The 22,504-nt window shown below is 40.8% G+C and overlaps 1 protein-coding gene across 5 annotated transcripts; it reads right to left on the reverse strand.

The window, feature by feature from the left end:
* Positions 1–9,440: 9,440 nt before the first annotated feature.
* LOC102948102 (carnitine O-palmitoyltransferase 2, mitochondrial-like) lies at positions 9,441–22,439 on the reverse strand. 5 transcript variants are annotated; one of them, XM_007054078.3, is made up of 5 exons: positions 22,247–22,439; positions 17,404–17,484; positions 15,660–15,766; positions 12,652–13,953; positions 9,444–10,454 (listed from the first exon to the last, which is right to left on the reverse strand). In XM_007054078.3, exons 1-5 carry the CDS (start codon positions 22,429–22,431, stop codon positions 10,126–10,128), a joined length of 2,004 nt encoding a protein of 667 aa, XP_007054140.2. In that variant the 5' UTR covers positions 22,432–22,439; the 3' UTR covers positions 9,444–10,125. The 5 variants fall into 5 exon arrangements, with proteins under 5 accessions (XP_043403626.1, XP_007054140.2, XP_043403625.1 ...); XM_043547691.1 differs by lacking the exon at positions 12,652–13,953 and having other exon boundaries at positions 9,441–10,454; XM_043547690.1 differs by lacking the exon at positions 15,660–15,766 and having other exon boundaries at positions 9,445–10,454; positions 22,247–22,308.
* Between the last annotated feature and the right edge of the window lie 65 nt (positions 22,440–22,504).

Consider the following 22,504-nt stretch of genomic DNA (forward strand, 5'->3'; position numbering starts at 1 on the left):
CCAGATGCCAGGATGGCTGGTGCCTTGCCACTATTAGTGAGGAAAGTAGTGTTCCTACTGGCCCCATATAAAGCCCCATTTACTGAGAAAATGGGGGGTTGAGAATTTCACCCATTTTCCTTGAAGTATTGCAGAATATATATTATTTATTAATTCAGATTTGCACTATAGGGTATCACTGAGGTGTTGTGCATCAAAGTCTGCAGTTTGGATGGCTTGGAGGAAGGAAGGAACACCATGCTATGGCTTTCAGTTCCAAGATGTTCATATGATGTTTTAGATTGTCCTGAGACCAAGAACCTTGCATTTGCAAGTGATTCAAGTGGGGCACACCAGCCTGTCCCTGATGTGTCTGTGCCCAGTGTCATTGGGGAGGGGACCAAGAAGAGTATCAATTTTCTCACGGTCAGCAGGTCTATCCACTATTCCAGTTCTTCAGGATGCAGAGTGGGACTGAGACTCATTTGGTTATAAGGTGGCCAGATGAAAGTCAGACTGTCCTTCGGCAGCGATGCATAGGTCACTAGCAAAATCTGGCAAGTAGTATCACATATATCCATGTAGATATGTGGCCAAAGAGACCCAGACATGTACGCACTGCAACTATCAATCTTGTCTGCAGGTCATATGTCATTGACTTGACTGAAGGTACACAAACTTGTCTTCTGGCAGGAAAGCTTTTGCCAAACTAGAATTGAGCATAGCTCCTATGCACTCTATCATCTGCATTGGTATGACAGACAAATTCTCATAGTTCATGTGAGATGGAAGGGGGTAGTTTTTAATTATTGAACATCTACTACTTTGGTTTTAAAAATTACTAAAAATATTTAGTTCAGAGAAACAAAAAATGGCAGGCCAGCTTGGACTAATTGTTTGTCTTACTACAAACTCAGGGGTGTGGTTACCACCACTGAGTCACAGGTGTTCTTTTAAATACTTTATGGGACACCATGATTAAGACCAAGAAAAATAATCACAATTATTAACCAATGCTATTTTATAATTAAAGAAAAGAATAGGAAAACATTAAACACAAATGACTGAACACAAATGATAAACTGGTTACTTCCATTACAATTTTTTTCTATATGTCTCTTTGTGTAGAGCTTTTAACAGAGATAGTACTCTGGAGATTTTAGGGCAGATGAACCTGCCAGTTTGTAGTTGGCAAAGTCAATAATCTTAACTACATTCTATGAAACAGAAGAAAACATTAAAATCAGTTACTTAGAAGAAGCCATTTAAGGAGTTGTATTGAGACAAGCCAATTAACCAGTATTAAACATTTTAAATTTAATTAAATCCTACTTTTTTGTTTACCAGTGTTTAGTCCTCCTCTCCTTTCCAAAAATACATTTTAACCAGTTGGTGATTAACAGGAGAAACTGTTAGTCTTAATTTATTTCAGTATTCCAACAAAATCATTATGAGACTTTTATATCTAATCCCTGGCAGTGTTTTAGTTAACTTTTTCTTACCAATCCATCCATGTTGAAGTCTTGGGGAGGTTTCCTTGGGTTGGTTTCTTCTTGATTCTTCTCTAAAAGAAAAGGAGTACTTGTGGCACCTTAGAGACTAACATGGCTGCTACTCTGAAACTTGATTCTTCTCTGTTTTTCATATCTGTCTGTGGCAGCTTCCTTTTAGTGGTGGAAAGGCTAAACTGAGGAGTGCTTGCTTTCTAAACAGAGTAGCCAGGGGTGTGGGGTGCTCACTTGAGAATTTTGTATACCCTTATCATTATTTTGATGAAACTATATGAAAACACACCTCTTTAATGCTTGTTCAGATTTAAGTTGGTTACTGTTATTCTTTTATTGGCTCTATGCCTTGGAGGTTGGCTTATATGATACTTTCATCTCCTAAATATGCGGTCTTTCTAATATGCAACATTTCTTTAATAACTCTCTCTGTGGGTGTATATAAATATGTGAAGATTCAAATAACTTTTAAAGTTAATTTTAGCTTTTTTTATTCAGTTCATTTTGTGAGATTTTACTTTTATTAGAGTTTGACAGGAAATGAAATTGTTTTTAAAAAGTCCATTAGTTTATTTTCTTTATTTAAAAGTTATTAGTTCTCAAAACAGTATTTTAAGTTTAAATAACTCTAAGAAAATCTTTAGCCTAAGCTGTTAATTAACCATTACTGTATTCTATGCCTAAATGGCTTCTTACATTAATAATTAATCTAGCATTAAATGACCTTGCTCTATGTTTGTACATAAAACATTTTATGATTTATATAATATCAGACAGTTATTATATGAAAGTTTTCATTTAAATACAAAATATTTATAAATATACATATTAGTAGAAGCTTATACCTTCTAAGCATTTGAGAAACAACAAAAGTTATCACCTCTAAGTGGAAATGAGTTGGAAGTAGCCAGTAGCTTCTTTAAAAATTGCCCATCATAAGTGTTCTCCAAGTTTAAAGAATGAAAACTATAGTGTGTTTACAAAAGAAATGAATATCACTAAGGCTATTTCTAGAATTCTTTGAGTGGGTTTAAACTCAGATTTTTCTTTGGAAAAAAAAAAGGGGGAAAGGGGGGTTAGCATAGGCCCACTTTACCTCTAGATGTATTGCTCTGATAACACAAACCTACATTCCTTTCACATTCAGTTTTCTTCCTAAAAGTGTTCATACAGATTGATGTTTGCTTGTCCTTGGGAGCTAGAAGCAGAAACCTTCTGGAATTTCTTTGACTAGCTTTAACATTTTGTAACATACAGTAGTTAGCTAAGCATGTGTATTGTTATATTTCCAAGCATCTTGACTATAATATTCTTGTAGCTATTTCTTAATATTTAGTAAAGGTGCACACAAGTTTGTACTTACTTTTTTAAAAGTTATATTTATTAATATTATTTTTTGCAACAGTATTGAGATCTCTCTCCCCCATTCATTAGGAGTCCTAAGTGGGAGAACAGGGAAAGGAAGTGATCCAGAGCTGTTTCAGCCTCCATTTGGGACCTGCTGGTGACTTACATATGAGTAGACATGAATTCTCCATTTCCTTAGATGGGTCCTACTATGGCCAGACACTTAGTGAACACTTTCAGTGCTGGAGAGAGTGTGAAAGGCAGAGCCCTGTATTGGTAATGGCTGGTCCCCACTGTGCATTTTAGGTACTTCCTGCGAGCCAGAGGGATGGCCATGTGGAAGTATGCAACCTGGAAGTCAAAAGATGTGAACTAATTTTGAGGTTGGAGTGATGGGAATGATGGAGGCAAGTGTTATGATCCTGAACATGAGACAGTATATATATTTGCTGAGTCCCTCAGGTCTAGGATAGGACAAAGATGTCTTTTTTCTTTGGAATAAGAAAATATTAACAGTACTTCTCCTGTACTCTTGAGGAACCCTCTCTGGAGCTCTAAGCTAAAGCAAAGAAACCACTTCTGTTTGCAATAAGCTCTTGTGAGTCAAGTCTCTGAAGAGGGATAGGGAAGGGGGGTGGGTGTGGAATCAAACTATATGGGGTAGCCATGGGCTATAATCTCCAGTACCCATGTGTCTGATGTTAACAGAACCATGTGGAGTGGAGCAAGGTGGCTTCCAGAGGTTGTGCTCTGTAGACTGGTTCCTATGTGCCTCCCAACTGTCTCATCAAATTTGCTCATGAGTCATCATGGTAGAGTGTGGGACAGAGGTCAAAGAGGCTTGATGGCCCTCCCTTGTTGTATCTCGGGCATTCCCAGCATGTACTCCATCTATCTGTGGTAAGATGGGGGTATGCAGCCTCTGCTGGTGCAATGGTTGAGGGAGGTACACCTTCCAATAGGGTTGAGGTGTGTAGGTTCCCAGAGAGGACAGGGTTGCTATGAAAACTTTCAGCGAACATAGGGTGCTATCAGTCTGTTCGCTGAACAGCTCCAAGCCCTCAAAGAGCAAGTCTTCAGTCGTGTCTTCAATCTTGTGAGGGATACCTGAGGCTTGGAGCCCCAGCGCTGTCTGCTTAGTCACTATGGTGACCATAGACCTGGCTGTGGTGTCAGAAGCATCCACTGCTGGCTGTAAAGCTGTGTTGGCCACAAGCTGGCCTTTTATTATGTCTTTCAGATTGTATCTGCTTTTGTGAGGGGGCTTGGCCAGGAAGGGTGTCACCCGTTCTCATGTTAAAAAATCATATTTGGCCAGCAATGTTTGGCAGTTGCCCACCCTCATCTGGAGCAAGGCTGATGAGTATTCCTTTCTTACAAACAGATCTAAGCATTTGGGCTCTTTGACTTTGGGCATATTCTTGGTGAATCTTGACTTCTCCTTGACATCCAAGAGTGTTGGGGTGGGTGTAAGAATACTCAGATCTCAAGGAGGATACCTGACACCATTTTTCAACGTTTCACCACTGGTATTATAGTGACTGATATTTGTTACAAGGCTCTTTCCAGATCTAGGATGTCTTCATTCCAGTGACTGAGGTCGCACTCGCAAAGTCACAGGAGAGGGGACCTCCTCTTCCATAAAGACAGGGACTGGCTTCTAAAGGACTGATAAAGTGGACCCCAGTAGCCCCAGTAGGGCCACAGTGGTGCACTGTATGTGCATGGAGGGCTGGTGAGCTGCTTGCAAGACCAGTGCCACCATGCTGGTGATTGAGGTCTGTAGAGATCCTCCCGACTCTTGGCAGCACTACTAATAGACCTCAGTAGCAGAGTTGCTGCTGGATGCTGGCAAAAAAAAAGTGTGTCCTGGGGATGGTGAGGAGAAGTGTACCTCTTTCATACACAGCGCTAACTGGTAAAACAGTATCGGCAACAGACTGTGTTGGTGCCAGTGAATACCTCAGTGCCGAGTGCAGCTCCAGTGCGCTGTGTATCTCTGCAATTGGTATCAGAGTTGACATCTATGGGGCATTGCTGGTGATGGGCCTGGTACCAGTGGAGTATGCTGCACTGCAGTCTGCTCCTTTCCACCTGTCTTTGAAGCCATTGTGACTTGGCTAGCTTGTTTCTTGGCATCTTCCGTGTCCCTCTTTATGGGAGGACCTAGAGCTCCATGTCAAGTTCCTGCACTTTTATTTTGGGTGGCTCCTTTTGGCACGTTGTATTGACATTTGAGGTGTCAAATTTGAAGCTGGCACTGTTAATGGCATCAGCACTGGTGCTGATGATACCAGTGCTGGAGCTGGGCCTGGATTTGGTGCTGTTTTCTCTGCAGAGGTCTTCATGGTTGTCTGCATATTAGATGGAACACTGGAAAATATGAGTCTGACTATTAGAGGGGTCTTTGAACTTGGCTTTTCTGGATTTCTCATAGATTTCTCCAGAAGACAGAGCTTCAGCTTCACATCCCTCCACTTGTGGGTTCCTTGCAGAAAAGGAGAGGCAGAGTGAGCACCTGCTTGGGAAGCAAGACTCTCCCAAGCAGAACAGCCATCTTCTGTGCCTGTCTTTTAGTGGAATTAATCTGTTACAGGACAGACAAGGCTTGAAGTGGGTTTTGAGTCCACCATTTTTTTTGAGTCCTGTGCAGGGTGTGTGTGTTATGGGAGAGGGTTGTATAGGTAGAGGGGCAGTCTGCAAGCACTTTTTGGTTCAGCAAGTGCTAAAGCAGCCTAGGGTAATAAAAATAAAAGAATGAAGGTGGTTCTGAAGAATCTCATAAGTTTTTGAGAAATTTAGCCAGGGCTAAAGTCTAGTGGGTCAGACACCAGCTAGCTTCCATCTTGCTGCCATGGGTGATAAGAAGAAAGTGAGGGAGGGTTGCAGCTGCCTGCCCTCATACTGGAGCATGAGGCAGCACAGGGTACATACACCCCAACAGACACTGCTATTCAAAAAAATCTGGTATTATGTGCTTGGGGCACATGCATACCTACCGTGGGATCCACACTGACACATACACAAAGAATTAAAGATTCTATGGCATTTTTTACAGTAGGCCAGTTAACACTGAGATCCTGGCTAAATTCCAGTTCTGGTGATTCTTTTTACTTTTCCTGCAGTTTTAAATAGTTACCAGATCAGGTCTTTCCTGTTCTAAACTGTTATCTGTTGGACTCTGGTGCATGCAACAGAATTTCAGTGGTGAAATAATTATTGTACACAGTAGTTCATGAAGTATTCAGGGTTTCTTCATTCTAAAAGGGCCTGCGTTAAATATATTGACACAGATTCTTTGACCTGCCTGTACTGTGCTCACAGGACTAAAGTGAAGGGCGTGGGACAGGACAAAGATAATTGTATGCCAGTTTGCAACTTCTGAGATCCCAGTGAAAGAGCACTCCCATAACTGCTTAAAGTTGTATGTCCCTAATGGACCATTTTGGCAGCTGCCAATAACAGTGATACCCCAGTTATGCCTTTTTCAAAGAACATCCCTATCCCAAAGGGTGGGAAGAGTGTGTATGCACTTATGCTAATGTTTTGCGTAGGTCCTCTGACTCATTCAGTGCACAAGATGTGTGGCCCCATAATATTTACTGCACACTCTTCAAACTGTGTCACTATAGCATATGAGTGCTTCACAACATACCTGTGAGGTGAAGGGGTGGTATTATCCCCCTTTTACCCAAAGAGAATTGAGGCACTAATTTTGGGTCCCCAAATAAAGATGCTGAGGGCCTGATTTTTTCAGAGTACTGAGCATTATATAGCATTTTATATGTTCAGAGCACTGGTCCCACTGACTTTAATTGCAGCTGTGAGTGCTCAGCACTTCTGCAAATCAGAGCCCAGGGTTTCAAGCTGGGCACTCACAAAATGAGCAGCACACAATTCATGACCGCCTGTGAAAAATGTAAGTGATTTGCCTAGCTTTACACAGGAAATCTGTGGCTGAGGCAGGGATAGAATCCAATTCACCCGGGAAGCATTCAGTTGCCTTTATCATTGGACTAAACATTTCTTTTCCAGAAATCCCCACCTCATTCACTACACAACTTCTGACTTGTGCAACAAAGGAAGCAGGGGTCCTACAGACAACAGTCTCGTTCACTACACAACTCTGATTCACCCCAGAGCATGGTACAGTCTGTACACTGAATGAGACTGGGTTCCTGTGGAAAAAATAGTATGTGATAATGTAATTAAAGACTACCATAATGCATATGCACAAGGTAGGGTGACCATATTTCCTAAAGGGAAAATGGGACACCGTGTGGGGATTAGCCCAAGTCCTCCCTCCCTGCTCCCCCCCCCCCACAGGGGGCTGGCCAAGTTGCTTGCCTGAGCCTGTTCCCCCGCCCCCACCTGCACGGGACTGGCGTCGCTGCTCACCCAAACCCTGCCTGCCCCCCCCCATGTTCTTCCACACCCCACATTTTTGACAAAATGGGATATTTGTCCCATTTGCACTTGCCAACTGATGAAGTTGCCAAGAACAAATAGGACAAATGCCCGCTTTTGCCAAAAAAATCAGGACAGCCAGGACAGGGCTTTAAAAAGGGACTGTCCTGGCCAAAATGGGACTTATGGTCACCCTAGTACAAGAGGACTGAAGATAGCACACACAACTTTAATACTGGCATTTCCTAACTTCTGAGTGCTGGTGAAGGTTGAAGTCATTCTTTTGACCTAGTTTTTTGTGTGATTTCCTAGGTTTTTTTTCTTCAAAGCAATAAAAAAAAAGTAATTCTGTCATGTGGCATAGTGACACCCCATATGGTTCATCAGCAGGGCTGAAGCCTTTAGATCCACTTCATGTGCCTCTGCCACTCGATGAAGTGAGCTGTAGCTCACAAAAGCTTATGCTCAAATAAATTGGTTAGTCTTTAAGGTGCCACAAGTACTCCTTTTCTTTTTGCGAATACAGACTAACACGGCTGCTACACTGAAACCTGTAATTAACTGACACAAGCAGTAATTTGTCATCCCCTATGTCAGGGATCTCAAACTCAGTTTACCTTAGGACCAGTGCCAGTACTCAAACCCTACCAGAGGGCCAATAATGTCACTCATGCCACCCAGAACCCACCCCCCAAAACTCCGCCCCCCACCTACCTAAGGCTCTGGGAGGGAGTTTGGGTGGGGGAGGAGGTCAGGGGCAGGGGATTGGGGTGTAGGGTCTGGGAGGGAGTTTGGGTGCTGGGTGCAGGCTCTGGGCTGGGGCAGAGGGTGCAGGCTCTGGGAGGGAATTTGGGGGCAGGGGGTGTGTGGGGATGGGGTGCATGCTCTGAGAGGGAGTTTGAGGGTGGGAGGGAGTGCAGGCTCTGGGAGGAGGTCGGGAGTGCGGCGCTTACCTGGGCCTCTGTCATAACCATACAGCTAAGGGTAGCCTAGAATTCCTCCTTACCTGTAAGGGGGTAAGAAGCTCAAATAACCTGGTTGGCACCTGACCAAAAGGACAATGGGGAAAGAAGATACTTTCAAATCTTGGGCGGGGGAAGTGTGTATTCTCTTGGGAAGCAGAGAAGCATTAGGTCAGAAAACTCTTTCTCCTATAAACCTAAAAGTCTCTCATATTACAAAAAATGTAAGTAAAAGCCAGGCAAGGCATGTTAGATTATCTTTTATTCTGCTTGTGAATTTTTCCTTTGCTGGAGGGAGGTTTATTCCTGTTTTTTGTAACTTTGAAACTAAGCCTAGAGGAAGTTCTCCTGTGTTTTTGAATCTTTTGTTACCCTGTAAAGTTATTTTCCATCCTGATTTTACAGAGGTGATTTTTACCCTTTTTTTTTTTAAATAAAATCTTTCTTTTAAGAACCTGACTGATTTCTCTATTGTCCTAAGACCCAGGGGTTTGGATCTATGGTCACTTTTTAACCAATTCGTTAGGATAGTATTCTCAAGCCTCCCCAGGAAAGGGAGTGTAAGGGCTTGGGGGGATATTTTGGGGGAATAGGAACTCCAAGTGGTCCTTTCCCTGATACTTTGTTAAATCACTAGGTGGTGGCAGGGTACCCACCAAGGGCAAAGAATTTGTGCCTTGGGGAAGTTTTAACCTAAGCTGGTAGAAATAAGCTTAGGGGGTCTTTCATGCGGGTCCCCACATCTGTACCCTAGAGTTCAGAGTGGGGAGGGAACCCTGAGAGCCTCCACGCGCTGTTGCCCTCAGGCACCGCCCCCGCAACTTCCCATTGGCTGCAGGGGTGCTTGGGGTGGGAGCAGCGCGCGGAGGCACAGGGAAGGGCCAGCAGCCACTGGAGCGAGCAGGCAGACACCGTTCAGCTTGGCTGCGGGAGCCCCTGGCGGGGGAGCACCCAGTGGCGGCAGGTGGGGCCAAGGGAGAGACCCAGCTCCAAAACTGCTGGAGCCCTGCGGTCCACATTGGGGAGGTCACGGGCCACAGATGGCCCGCGAGCTGGGAGTTTGAGACCCCTGCTCTATGTGGACCAGCCCAAGCAAAGGATGAGACATGTACTCTGCCAGTATGTTTCAGAGACATTTCCTGGCAGCAGAGGAATGGTGAGAGTCAAAAATCTTGGGTTCCATTCCAGATTCTGGAGGGCAGTGTGCATGACTATTTGACTGAGCAAGCAGTAGTTTTCATAGTTGGGCAGATGCCAGGTGTGTTCCACTTTTGTTTGTAATTTGATTACCCAGTTTGATTGGTATATCTAGTTACTAGTGAAAAGAAATATTCAACTACACCACAAAGCAAATAAGGATTTATAACAGAAACATCAATTCCACATTAATGTACATTAAAGCTAAGAAAAAGTTTGGCTTCCAGTATAATTGCAGTACAGTTATGAAAATTTTTCTCCTGTAGTTAAGATGTTAAACTTTTATTTTAATAATCATGTTTGAACAAGGACAGCCATGAAGACATAATACAGCATAACAATACAAAGCAAACAAAACAAAACTCAACCAAACAACCCCCCTCTAAAAATAAATAATAAGCAGAGTATAAAAAAGAATAAACAAGTATAAAATTAATGGATTCACTAAAATAGGAAGAGTTTGGAAAATATATGGAAAAAAAATTCTTGAAGGCCTTAATGGATGTTGAAAACTAGTAATTAAAAAAAAAAAAGGCCAGAAACAGAATAACATTTTAACATTATCTTGTCAGTCCACTAATAAAGGTTTCAGAGTTTCCCTTTCTTTTGTAGTTATTTCCCAATAGCTTATTCTCATTATTAGATTTTTGCTGTTGATTTTGCACCATTATTTTTATGGATCAGAAATTAGTTTTAAAATAATTCCTAATATTGCTGATCACTTATGATTACACAAGAGGTCTTCCTTCTAAAACATCTAAAATATCATTTAAACTATACTCAAGGCATCTAAGAAATTCTTGTAGTTCTCTATTTAAATAGCCAGTTGTGTTACATGCTACCCATGTATCAAATACATTATATCCAATTCCAAAACCATCTGGCACCACTGGCCCAAATCCACCAAGATGAACTGCAGGACTGTGTAACGTACTAGTTGAAAGGATAATATGGTTTAGTTTTTGGTAGGCTGAGTCAAGAAAAAGTTCAGGCATAGGATCACCTCTGGACACTGAAAGATGTTTTAATGCAAATAAATGGCGATCAAATCCTCTACCTAAATAAAACAAAAAGGTGCAAAGTATGTTAAGAATATGGAAAATATGTAGGTTATTTATTAAAGTGCAACATTATAAAACTTTCCGGTAGCTAAGAATAAATGTTGGTAAGCTCCAACATTTTAATCGATTAGATATTTACTGTTCATCCTGTAGCTATAATAATACAAGAGGCATTATCTTACATTAAAGATTGACAATCTTATATTTTCTGCGTGTATGTAAGCCAATTATTTAGGCATCTAAGTAGGAAATTAAGAGCCTAACTTTAGCCACCCATTTTTGAAAATGTTGGCACTTCATAGGACTCATAATGTAAGCATAAATTTCTCTTAATAATTAATCAATTCCCTTATTACCTCACCTTCCCTTCTACCCCCCAAAATGAAATTGCTTCGTTAATCTGACTCTTTCCCAAAACCAACAGATTAAAACAAACTCTGAAATTTCCAGGCCAGCCTTTTATGCATTTAATTTGGTATTCTTCTGGCACTCACAGTGGGAGTCAGGAGAGGGTACAGGGAGAATAAGGGTATACCGGAATAGCTCCCTATGTGCACACTATTTCAGAATAAAAGTTACGTTGTACTGGATCAATTACTCAATTTTGGAAGCACACTAAGGTAATTATTCTGGAATAAAATAATTTTAAATAATTTTATTATGCAACAGCTATTCCAGTCAATTTCCCAGCACAGACAAGTCCTAAGGAAAGGGGAGGAAGAACAGAATAGAGAGGTGAGGCTCCTACTGAGAGTGATCAGGGAAAGGACATCAGGTAAACTTATTCCACTTAAAATTCTAAAATCAAAATAAAGAATTCTAAGGATTAAGCGCTCTTCCAGTTGCCTATTTTGTCACATCACCACTAGTATTCAATTAATTACTATTTAAAGATTTAAGATACACTGGAGTGTGAAAAGCATTAGATATAAAACACGTAATTCTATTCGTTTACTTGAAACCTAAGTAAATATTCAGAAGTTTCCCATATTGCCTTCTCTTGGTTACTGGAACATATTACATGCTCAAAGGCTGTATTTACTTCATACTTAAAGCGAACAAAATGATGGGCAACAAACATCCAGCTGTATTACTCATTATACAGAGCTATGATGCTTTACAAACACATACATGTGAAAAGTTGATGTCCCAATGAGCTTGCAACTTAAAAAAGAATGAACATGTAATGATTTACTTAATATACTTTTCATATCCAAATAGAGATAAATCAGCTCAATGCACCTCAGCTTTTATTACACCCAACATTTTGTTTCCCCTTATCTTTTTTATGTTGACCATTCCTTTTTCCAGCTTTGTTCCTCCTTCCCTTCTATTATGTACTTCCCCTAGCCCTCCCCTTCTCTTATTTTTGCCTTTCCCGTGTTACTCCACTTCATTGTGTTATATGTGAGCATAATAGAACTGACTTTAATTCTGATCTTTGCCTGGATGGAACACAAGACAGGAATTCTTAAAGGTGATCTGCAAGGCAGATATGGGGAAAAAATTGGGGTGGTACCAGTTCTTGACTTCATTATGAAGTATACAGAAGGCCTGAAAAGATGCCGGAAGGAGTGCGGGGGGGTGAGAGCCAAAAAAAGCATGAGCAGGGGTTGTGTGTGCGTTTGGGGTGTCAGACTGGTTTTTTTTTTTTTTTTTTACTTTACAAATTCAGGTATTAGGTATTATCTACCCTGGAATATTTGATGGCAACTAAATTGTCATAAGAGAAAAGGGACTGAACTATGGGTAACTGAAAAGACATTCAGTCAATCTTTAAAACTTTTTGTTTTTGTTAACACTTATTTAAATTCAATGCCTAATAAGTAGTTTTGACAAAAGAAAGTGCTTTTGTTAATGATTCAACAACCAAACAACAATTAAGATGCAAGATCTAAAAATATATGTCATCCAGGACCCTCCAACAAATCAGAGTTGACACTGATATTTCTAAGCTAAAAAAACAAGCAAAACCCATGTATAAACAATGCCATGGTTTCAGACAACCTTTATAAATCATAAGGAAGTGAAAAGGGCAGAAGGTCAATTTTAAAAAAACCCTTTGCAGGTTTAAAATGAGTATATAACAACACGATTTGGGATCTTAACATACCTCTCTAAAGAGGACTTCAGGTATCACAACACCTAGAAAAAATATTACTAACATTTGAAAGATCACGACATGGAACTAACCTAATGCAGCTTCCAGTTGCAACCGTCTGTGATATTTTGAACATTCATCAATCATATTTCTCAGTTCTGCTACACTGTGTTTGCTTCGTTCTTCAACAAATGCACGTGAACATTGTTTTGTTAGTATAGATGTGGGTCGAATAGTTTCCGTGCGGCCATGTTTAAAAGCAGCAGTGCTACATGCTTCGTAAGAAGAAATAATTTTTCCAAACTGTCGATAAGCAGTAATCTGACATGCAAGTTGAAAAACAGCATCTGGACTCAGCTTTTGTTTCACTAAAAATTCTTTTCCAAACTTTCTGAATTCAAACATTCTCACAGATAGTTTCTCATTTGTTTCTTTAAATTTCATACGTGCAGCATTTATAGCAGATTGGATTGAATCATTCAATTTAAACTCCAGTCTCTCACACCTGGGAGCACTTAATGCAGGAGGACTAGAATGGGGAACAATAGCTGGGTGTCTTGTACTGTTTCTATATACTTCATTAACAAAACGAAGGACTGCAACTCCATCTCCCCAAGAATGCTCAAAATTTACCCCTGCAGTGCCATCACTAGTGATAATCAGACTAAAGGATTTGTCAAACCAACGATTAAAACCATGTCCATGAAGCATACAATGTGACAGCTCAGTATCATTCTTTGGGGAAATATTGTCTAAGCATAGGCAAAAGACGGCACTATCAATTTTTTGTAAGTTGTCTTCATTGCCGGCTTCGAGAAGCTGTTGTCTTACTGCTGCCCAAGTATTCCTGTCTTCAGTGGTGAGGTAACAAAGGGGAAACTCAGGCAAGCGATCTGCATCTTGTAAAATATAAATTAACTGAGCCTGGATTTCAGACGGATGCAGAATATTACCAATAGGATCCAAAACATCAAAAACATAAAAATGTCCATTTCTCATCACCAACAAATGTCTTCCGCATTCATCAGTAAACAGTTCATCTTTGTTTAATTTAGGAATTCTGGAACTGTTGAAGAGACGCTTATATTGTGACATATCTAAGGGATATGCGTTTACCATATAAGCTCCATACCAAGACACAGAGGTTGGAAGAAGGCGGATAAAGTTTTTAAAGAGCCTACTTTGGCTCCATTTTGGATTGACATAATAGATATCTGGCCGTAAAAACTCATTCTTTAGAGAGTTAAGAAATTTTATTGATGATACTACCAGATTTGTTGCCCTCACTACCTGACTGTTGTATGCTTCTTTTGGATCAGGATTTAAAGAAAGAAAAGGGTTGAAGTTTAAAACAACAGGGTCTCTGGCACAGAGATACATATCAAACCAGGGATCTACAAAAAAAATAAAATAGAAAATTAAGTTAATAAAATCAATTTTATTATTTTGATGTACAAACGTATTTTTATAGACACATAATTTGTATACAGCATCTCATTATTTTACTAAATTATTTGTTTCAAATGAGTACACAGACATTTATGAACGTAATCTAAAAAGAGTATAAAGCGCTCAAACTATAGATACGTACTGAGTTTTTGAAAAGATAACCAATTTATCTTTTCTATTTTCAATTTCCACTTCAGATCTGAAAAGGACACGCTTTCATAGCAGTGCATAGGGATTAAGGGGTAAATTCATCCACTGGATAGCTCCACTGAAGTAAACAGCATTAAACCCAGAATTAATTTGGCCTGAGGCATAAAACTCCCAATCAGTTGGTTCTTCAATACCAAAGTAACTGGTGTCCAAGAAATATCTATGATAGGTAAACACAAGCTGTACATCTCATTTCCCACACAAACTATACTGAATAGCAGTTTTGAATGTAGACTAGGAGCAAGGACCCAAATATTCTGTTCCCTTCCCAGCAATACCACTGATTTGTTTTTTTGACATAGGGCATGTTAGTAAATTTGTTAGTGCTTCGGGTTTACCTATCAGTAAAATGAACATAACAGTTATCTATTTCATAAGAGTGTTTTGAAGCGTAATGTATTAATATTTATAAAATACTTTTAGAGCCTTATGTGAAAGCAACTATATAAGCACAAAACATTGTAAAAAAAAAAGAAATATAAACATTTGGTTTTGCTTTTCACTGCTTCTTTATAATGCATGAAAATTGTTTCAATTCCCTCCCTGTCCACTCCTCAAAATAACCATTTCATTCTGCTTCCTTTTTATATTTAAAATTTCATATCCTTACTTCCCACTCTTTGTTGGAAGTTCCTGGCTACAACTTCAGAGGACCCGAATAGTGATGTCACACAAGACTTTAACCCAAATTGCATTTCTCCCTACCACCGTTTGAGAAGTCAAGATGGATGATAAAGTTTAGGACTCTCTGACAAAGAGAAGGGAGTGAAGACATAATATCCCTGACATTTCAAAAGTAAACAACAAGCAAAAATACCCCAAACAAACCTATTATTTGGGAAAAAGTCTGAAGCAGTCTTTACACATTATAAAGAGACAGTAAAGAATAAAAACAAAATAGTATATTTATGCTTTACAGTTTATCTCTATGTAATATTCAATATTTTACTCCTAAATGTTCATATGTCAGAGCATCGTAATGACTTGGAGCCTTATCTAGGTCTCCCTTTGCGTTCCGTGTGAGTAACTAATTTCGGGAAAAGGGTTAGAAACCAGTTGTCTGATTAAAAGGACTGAGAGAGTGATTCTGGGAGGACTTATTGTTGTTCCTTTTCCCAGGACCTGGGAGAGCAAATGCCTACTATCAGGAGATGAAGGCAAGAGCTAGGAAATACCAAATTCAAACTAAAATGTTTTAAATTAACAAGACAAGTTGAGGTTTTGCTTCTAAAGCCAAATCAAAACCAAATCAGAAGGAATAGTCTGTAAGACTCACACTTGATGTTAGTTGATTTCAATGGAAATGCACAGCAATTGCCATGCAGATTTATCAGAAAAAGTAACCCAAGTACTTTAATAGTAAGTTTCAAAAGAGGTTAATGATTCCAATAGACAACTGAATGTCAGAACTTTAAAAATAATAATAAAATAGAAAACAAACCTGATATATAACTTGTATGCTTATTCTTTTTATCGAATTCAACAAGATCTCGGTGTAACTTCCTGCCCACTCCTTTTCCAAACTCCCTAGCAATTCTTTCAGTATTTCTATAGTATTGAAAACAGTTTATTATTATAATATAGGTTCTTTGAGAGTAACTTTTAATTATAGTATTTCATAAAAATACTATTCCTTTTTGTATAATAACAAAATTTAGTAAAACTTTATTGTGTAGCTCATTATGTAATGAGATTGTAAAGGCTTTAGGACAGGAACTGTCTTTTTGTATGGGTTTGTACTGTACCTAGCAATGTGGCCCAGATTCTTGTTTGGGGCCCTGAGGTGCTGCCACAATACAAGTAATTATTGCTCTATTTCAATGCCAATACAGAAATTACACTGGGGAGTAACACTGTCCCTTTTTAAAGTACAGATTTAGGGCACCTAATTCCACCAGTCCATGAACCACATCTTCAATTGGTTGATTCAATTAAGTAACTATACTCCCAATTCTGCAACTAATTCCATATAAGCAGACCACTGTGTTCCCACAGAACTCTACTCAAGTCATCGAGCTGCATGTGTGTGCAACGATTCACAAAGAAAAATGAGAACTGTTCCTCTGTCCACTAATGACTTGACAAAGTACCTAGTACTTGCTGGAGAAATTCTGAGTATTTTGACTTTTGATTAAGTTGTATTTTGGAAAGGAGCTTCTGTTAACATACTTTATAGTTGAATTAGGATATAAAAATTAAAAGTTGCTGCCTAAAAACATAAGTAAACTCTTGCTTCTTCCTGAACTAAATCAAGTGATAGGAAGAGTTACCTAATTTTCTATTCAGGATTCTGGCATATTTTGTGTTCTCAGCTTTGTTTGTAGAATTAATTGATTCAAGAATGTCATCAGAAAACGCTAATCCGGCAAACTGTTCTTGACTTCAACCTCTACCTGCACTGCACAACTTGCAGGATGGGGGCCTACCTTTGTTCAAAAGCAGAAGAGTAGATAGGATATACAGTAGGATGGGTCTAATTATCTCAAGAGCACAAATTTCATGAGTAATAAAGAGATGTCCCTACCTACTTGATTCACAAGTCACAGCACAAGAGATGTGGTCCTTGCACCTACTTGTAGAATAATTTCTATAAAGCAAGGGGACATGGGAAAACCCTTGCTGAGCTTGACCCTCCTGCAGAAGGTTAAAAATAGATTAAGAACTCTTTCTTCAAGATATGTAGGGTTCCAAACTAAGGCTCTAATCCTACAGACATTTAAGAACACAAGTTCCAATTGTCAAGCCAAACTTTATCCTCAGTTGCACTTGTGACACTTCAAAGGACTGATGGCAAAATACATAGATGGAACCTTATTAATGGTCATGACCCAGAAAAAAACAAAACAGCTCGCTTTAAGATTTAGTAAGAATCTGTAGGGCTGGCATTTAAAAATAGCTTTTTTACTTGAAAAGTGAGCAAATCTAATCTGGAGTCATTGAGAGCCAATAAATATGGAACCACAAAATGCCCCCCCCCACACACACACTTTTCTTTTTAAACAAAGTGACTTTTGAATATAGAAGCAAACTTCAAAGAAAAATATTTTAATGAAATATTGTGAAAATAACAGTAATGCTGTGCTTGGAATTTTTATGCCAAGTTTTAAAATGAGTGTGAATTCTAATAGCCTATTTACAATCCAGGCTTCATTTAAATGCCTCCTACTCCGTGTCATTTTTCATACCTGTACTGATCATCATCCAGTAGAGGTTTCTGAGCAGCCAAATATCTCTTCATACTATCCTCCAATTTTGGAAGAGGTAATCTAGAAGTGCAGAATTTTAACACAAAACTATTAAATAAGTTCAAAATATATTTATTACTAATATGGGGAGAGCAACAAGAACATTAAAATCCATGAAAAAAATGTGTTGCGGTGCACCCATGAATTACGTTATGTGACTAATCAAAGTCTCTGGAATGGGAGGTGAATGCTGTACTGACAGCAAACCTGGGGGAATCGGGGAAGTAGTGGGAATCTGGAAAAGAGAAGTAAAAGAACGGAGACAGAAACTGAAAGGAGAGTGGAGACATAAGTTAAGGCATAGATTCCCCCATCCAAGAGATGGATTTATGTATTGTATACATAATTTTTTTAAATGACGAGGCTGTAATCCCAAATAATTCTGTGGCTACAAAACGTATTTGAGATTTGTGCTGAAATCACCAATTATTCAGTTAGTATGTTTTTCTTCTGTTTATACTGCATGACTTGGGCTCCTAGATTCTACAATAATACACACAATAATAAAATTATAACTGTAGCCCTGAACAAATGCATTTTTATAAAAAAGCAAGAATTACATTTTAAACCAAAAGCCTTTATACTTGTTCCTGGAGAGAACATCCCATTTTATGAACTGTTAACCAATACTAATTTCATTTTGTTAACCACTACATAGTTTACTTATCTGGGTACAATCTCCAATATCTATACTATATTTTTACTTCATTGCATGACTGGTATTTGTGTATAGATAATTACATTTTGTAATAATGAGACCTTGCCACCGTGCTGGGGCTGGGTCAAGGGGAGCCCCATGCAGGGGGCTAGAGTCCTGGATTATTTTAATCTGGTCCTGCAGGCAATAGGAGCATCCTTGACCTGTTATGATGCTCTGGTTACGTTTCTGGGCCCACTGACCTAACATACAACATCTGCAGAGTGAAATGCCACAGAGCTCCATTGCATATGGTATTTGCAGAAACCCTCTCTTTGGCCTCCCCACAAACCACAACAGGACTTGCTCAATAGTGTACAAAGTTTCAAGGTCTCATTATTGCAAAATGTAATTACCTATACACAAGCACCAGTCATGAAATGAAGTAAAAATATAGTATAGGTGGCCCTTGCCACTCCCCTTTACCCCCCACAATGAGGTAGGGGGGAGTGGAAGGGACCACCTATACATGAGACTGGTGGGTGGAGTGGTGGGTGGCCCACCATTCCAATTGGGCAGGCTGGGACTCCCACTTCCCTGGATCACAACATTATCCCTTCTGGGAGGCTGGGGTTTGTCCTGGAGCACTCTGACTGTGCCTATACCCAGTCCTCTGTCCAAAGTCCCCTTCTGATGGCATCCTAGCAGAGTCACAATGAGGTGGTATCAGTAAAGGCCTCCACACACTGATTCTTTTGTTGGGATAGTGTTAGCAGGACCTCCCTGCCCAAAGTAGCATGTTTCACAGTTAGCTCCCTATTTAGGTGAATGGGGCAGTTCTTCCATCTCACAATTAGGCTCTCTTAAAAGCAAGAGAGAATGCATCAAATAGACATCTCTCAAGTAGTTACACAGTTTGTGTTTTCAAGATTTTCTTTACAATTATGAGGGCTGAAAACGATTTTTTGTTTTATTAAAGCTGATATTCTGATACCATCACATAAATCAAAGAGCCAAATCTCTAGGCATGGGTGTACCGTGCATATGCCTTAAACTTAAGCTGGCCCTACTTGCTTGCAGGCTACAGGAGTGGCCAGTATGGTTGTAGTAGCGTTCCTGGTTTATTTACTCTTTTTGGTTACTAATCATTAAAACATGGTGAACACAACTACCTACAAAGCGGGCACGGGGCTTGTCCTACTTAAGGAACTGTTCCTTCGCCAACTTTGATAACATTTAAAAATTGAAAATAATCACTCTTAAACATGCACAGTAGGCATTTAAGCTTTCAGCAATGCCTAATAAAACTCTGCCCCCTGTGTAGCATCACAGAGCAAGGAGACCTACACATTCTGACCTGACTACGGCATTATTGGGGGGGGGCGGGGATAAAGGGGAACAAGTAAGTACTGGTCCCATAATGTTAGTCTCTTGGTAATTTTGGTTACATTCCACACTAGTCAGCAAATTCTTTTTTTAAGAAAAGGTTATATTTTTCCATTGAAAGAGAATCAGGTCAGTGAAAAGGAAATACTATTTTACACAATATATCCCAGGGTATATCTATACTGCAATTAAACATCCATGACTGGCCCATGTCAGCTGACTCAGGCTTGTGGGGCTTGGGCTAAGGGGCTGTTTAATTGCAGTATAGATGCTTGGGCGTGGGCTCCAGTATAAGCATCTACACCGCAATTAAACAGCCCCTTAGCCCGGGTCAGCTGACACATGTCAGCTGTGGGTTTTTTAACTGTAGTATAGACATACCCATAGAGGCCAACACCTCAGTAAAGTCTGAAAAACTACTGCATTTATATGGATGAGTAAAACAAATAAATAGGTGTTTTGTTTTTTAAAAATAATGGATGTAAACTCTCAAGCACCAAGGCATTGGCAACCACTAAATCGAACTGGGAAGGGGGCTATTCCTAATGGGAAGATTATTTCTTAACTATCTATGGAGGGAAGTCATTTTTTGAAATATTTTGTACTAGCCACAGTCAAACAGAATATTAGACTAGATAGCCAATCCATTGGTCTGATCCAGCATGGAAGTTTCTATGTTTTCCAATGGGGAAGATGTGCATGTGCTAAGGCCTTTAGCTCTGCCCTTACTCAACTCTTCTGAGACAGGTTGTGGGAGGGAAGGAGACGTAATCTCCTTTTACACAGCCATCCCACTCAGTTTTCTGTCTCTGCTCTGGGACTCTCATCACCTTTGTAGGGAGCAAATGCATTCAGTGGGGAAAAAAAAAGGAGTACTAGTGGCACCTTAGAGACTAACCAATTTATTTGAGCATAAGCTTTCGTGAGCTACAGCTCACTTAATCAGATGCATTCAGTGGAAAATACAGTGAGGAGATTTATATACACACAGAACATGAAAAAATGGGTGTTATCATATACAGTGTAAGGAGAGTGATCACTTAAGATGAGCTATTACCAGCAGGAGAGCTTGGGGGGGGGGGGGGGCGGGGAGAACCTTTTGTAGTGATAATCAAGGTGGGCCATTTCCAGCAGTTAACAGGAACCTCCAAGGAGCAGTGGGGGGTGGGGGAAATAAACATCGGGAAATAGTTTTACTTTGTGTAATGACACATCCACTCCCAGTCTCTATTCAAGCCTAAGTTAATTGTATCCAGTTTGCAAATTAATTCCAATTCAGCAGTCTCTCGTTGAAGTCTGTTTTTGAACTCTTTTTGTTCTAATATTGCGACCTTTAGGTCTGAAATTGAGTGACCAGAGAGATTGAAGTGTTCTCCGACTGGTTTATGAATGTTATAATTCTTGACATCTGATTTGTGTCCATTTATTCTTTTACGTAGAGACTGTCCAGTTTGACCAATGTACATGGCAGAGGGGCATTGCTGGCACATGATGGCATATATCACATTGGTAGATGTGCAGGTGAACGAGCCTCTAATGGTGGGGCTGATGTGATTAGGCCCTATGATGGTGTCCCCTGAATAGCTATATGGACACAGTTGGCAACAGGCTTTGTTGCAAGGATAGGTTTCTGGGTTAGTGGCTCTGTTGTGTGGTGTGTGGTTGCTGGTGAGTGTTTGCTTCAGGTTGGGGGGCTGTCTGTAGGCAAGGACTGGCCTGTAGGTTTCTTCCCCCCCCCCCCCCCCCGCCCGCTCTCCTGCTGGTAATAGCTCATCTTAAGTGATCACTCTCCTTACAGCGTGTGTGATAACACCCATTTTTTCATGTTCTGTGTGTATATAAATCTCCTCACTGTATTTTCCACTGAATGCATCCGATGAAGTGAGCTGTAGCTCAAGAAAGCTTATGCTCAAATAAATTGGTTAGTCTCTAAGGTGCCACTAGTACTCCTTTTCTTTTTGCGAATACAGAGTAACACGGCTGCTACTCTGAAACCTGTTATTATTCAGTGGGGAGTTGCTCTAAACAAAGGCTGACAGTAAAGTAGGCAAACAACAACCCTTGCAGGGAAGAAGCAAATTCTGAATGACCAGGGAGGCAGTGAGTAGGGAAGGGCTCCATGTCTAGGGTGCAGCGTGAACACTTCTGCAGCTCCAGGGCAAGTACAAGCTTGCACTCCAGGGCAGTCTCAGAGCATAGGTGCTCTTGCCAAGTGTTTGCAAGTGGACCTTAGGATGGCCTGTGCTGACGCCAGCTCCAGCCCATGCACTGGCTCTCTAGAGCAGGGGTTCCCAACCTTTTTCTTTCTGAAGCGCCACCAACATGCTATAAAAACTTCACAGCCCACCTGTGCCACAATAATGGATTTTCTGCATATAAAAGCCAACCCGAGTGTGATGGGGTAGCAGCCAGGGCAATTGCCTGGGGCCCAGTGCCACAGGGTCCCCTTGACGTTACATTGTTCAGGCTATGGCTTCAGCACCAGACTGCAGGACTCAGATCCCTGGGCCCCAGAGAGTGTAATGCTAGCCCTGCTTGGTGGATCTCCCCTGCTCACGGCCCCCTAGGGGGCCCTGGACCTCTGGCTGAAAACCCTACTGTAGAGTGGGGGTGGGGGGACGGGTGAAGAAGTGCGGGGAGCCTCAGGGGCAGCATCAGAGCGGGGAGGCTGTCCAGAGTCTGCCCGAGAGTTCGCTGCTGCCTCTTCCCCCATTTCGGGCGTCCAGGGTCCGGGGTCCCCGCCGTGCCCCGGGGCAGCACCTGGGCAGGCTGTCCTGGAAGTGCATGGTGGGGATCGTGCTCCTGTGCACGAAGTGATGGTCCGTGTCCAGCTCCGAGATGATGCTCTCGGTCAGCCCCACGGTCCGCCAGTACCCGCGGCGCCCAACAGGCCCCGGCCGCCTCAGCAGGATGCCGCCGCCGCACGCGGGCCGGGCACGGAGCATGTTTCGCTACAAACCCGGGGCCCTGCTCAACATCCCAGCGGCGGGAACCGAGCAACCGTTAACACCAACACCT

The sequence above is a fragment of the Chelonia mydas genome, chromosome 5 (genome assembly GCF_015237465.2).
Source record: "Chelonia mydas isolate rCheMyd1 chromosome 5, rCheMyd1.pri.v2, whole genome shotgun sequence".
Lineage (NCBI taxonomy): Eukaryota > Metazoa > Chordata > Testudines > Cheloniidae > Chelonia > Chelonia mydas.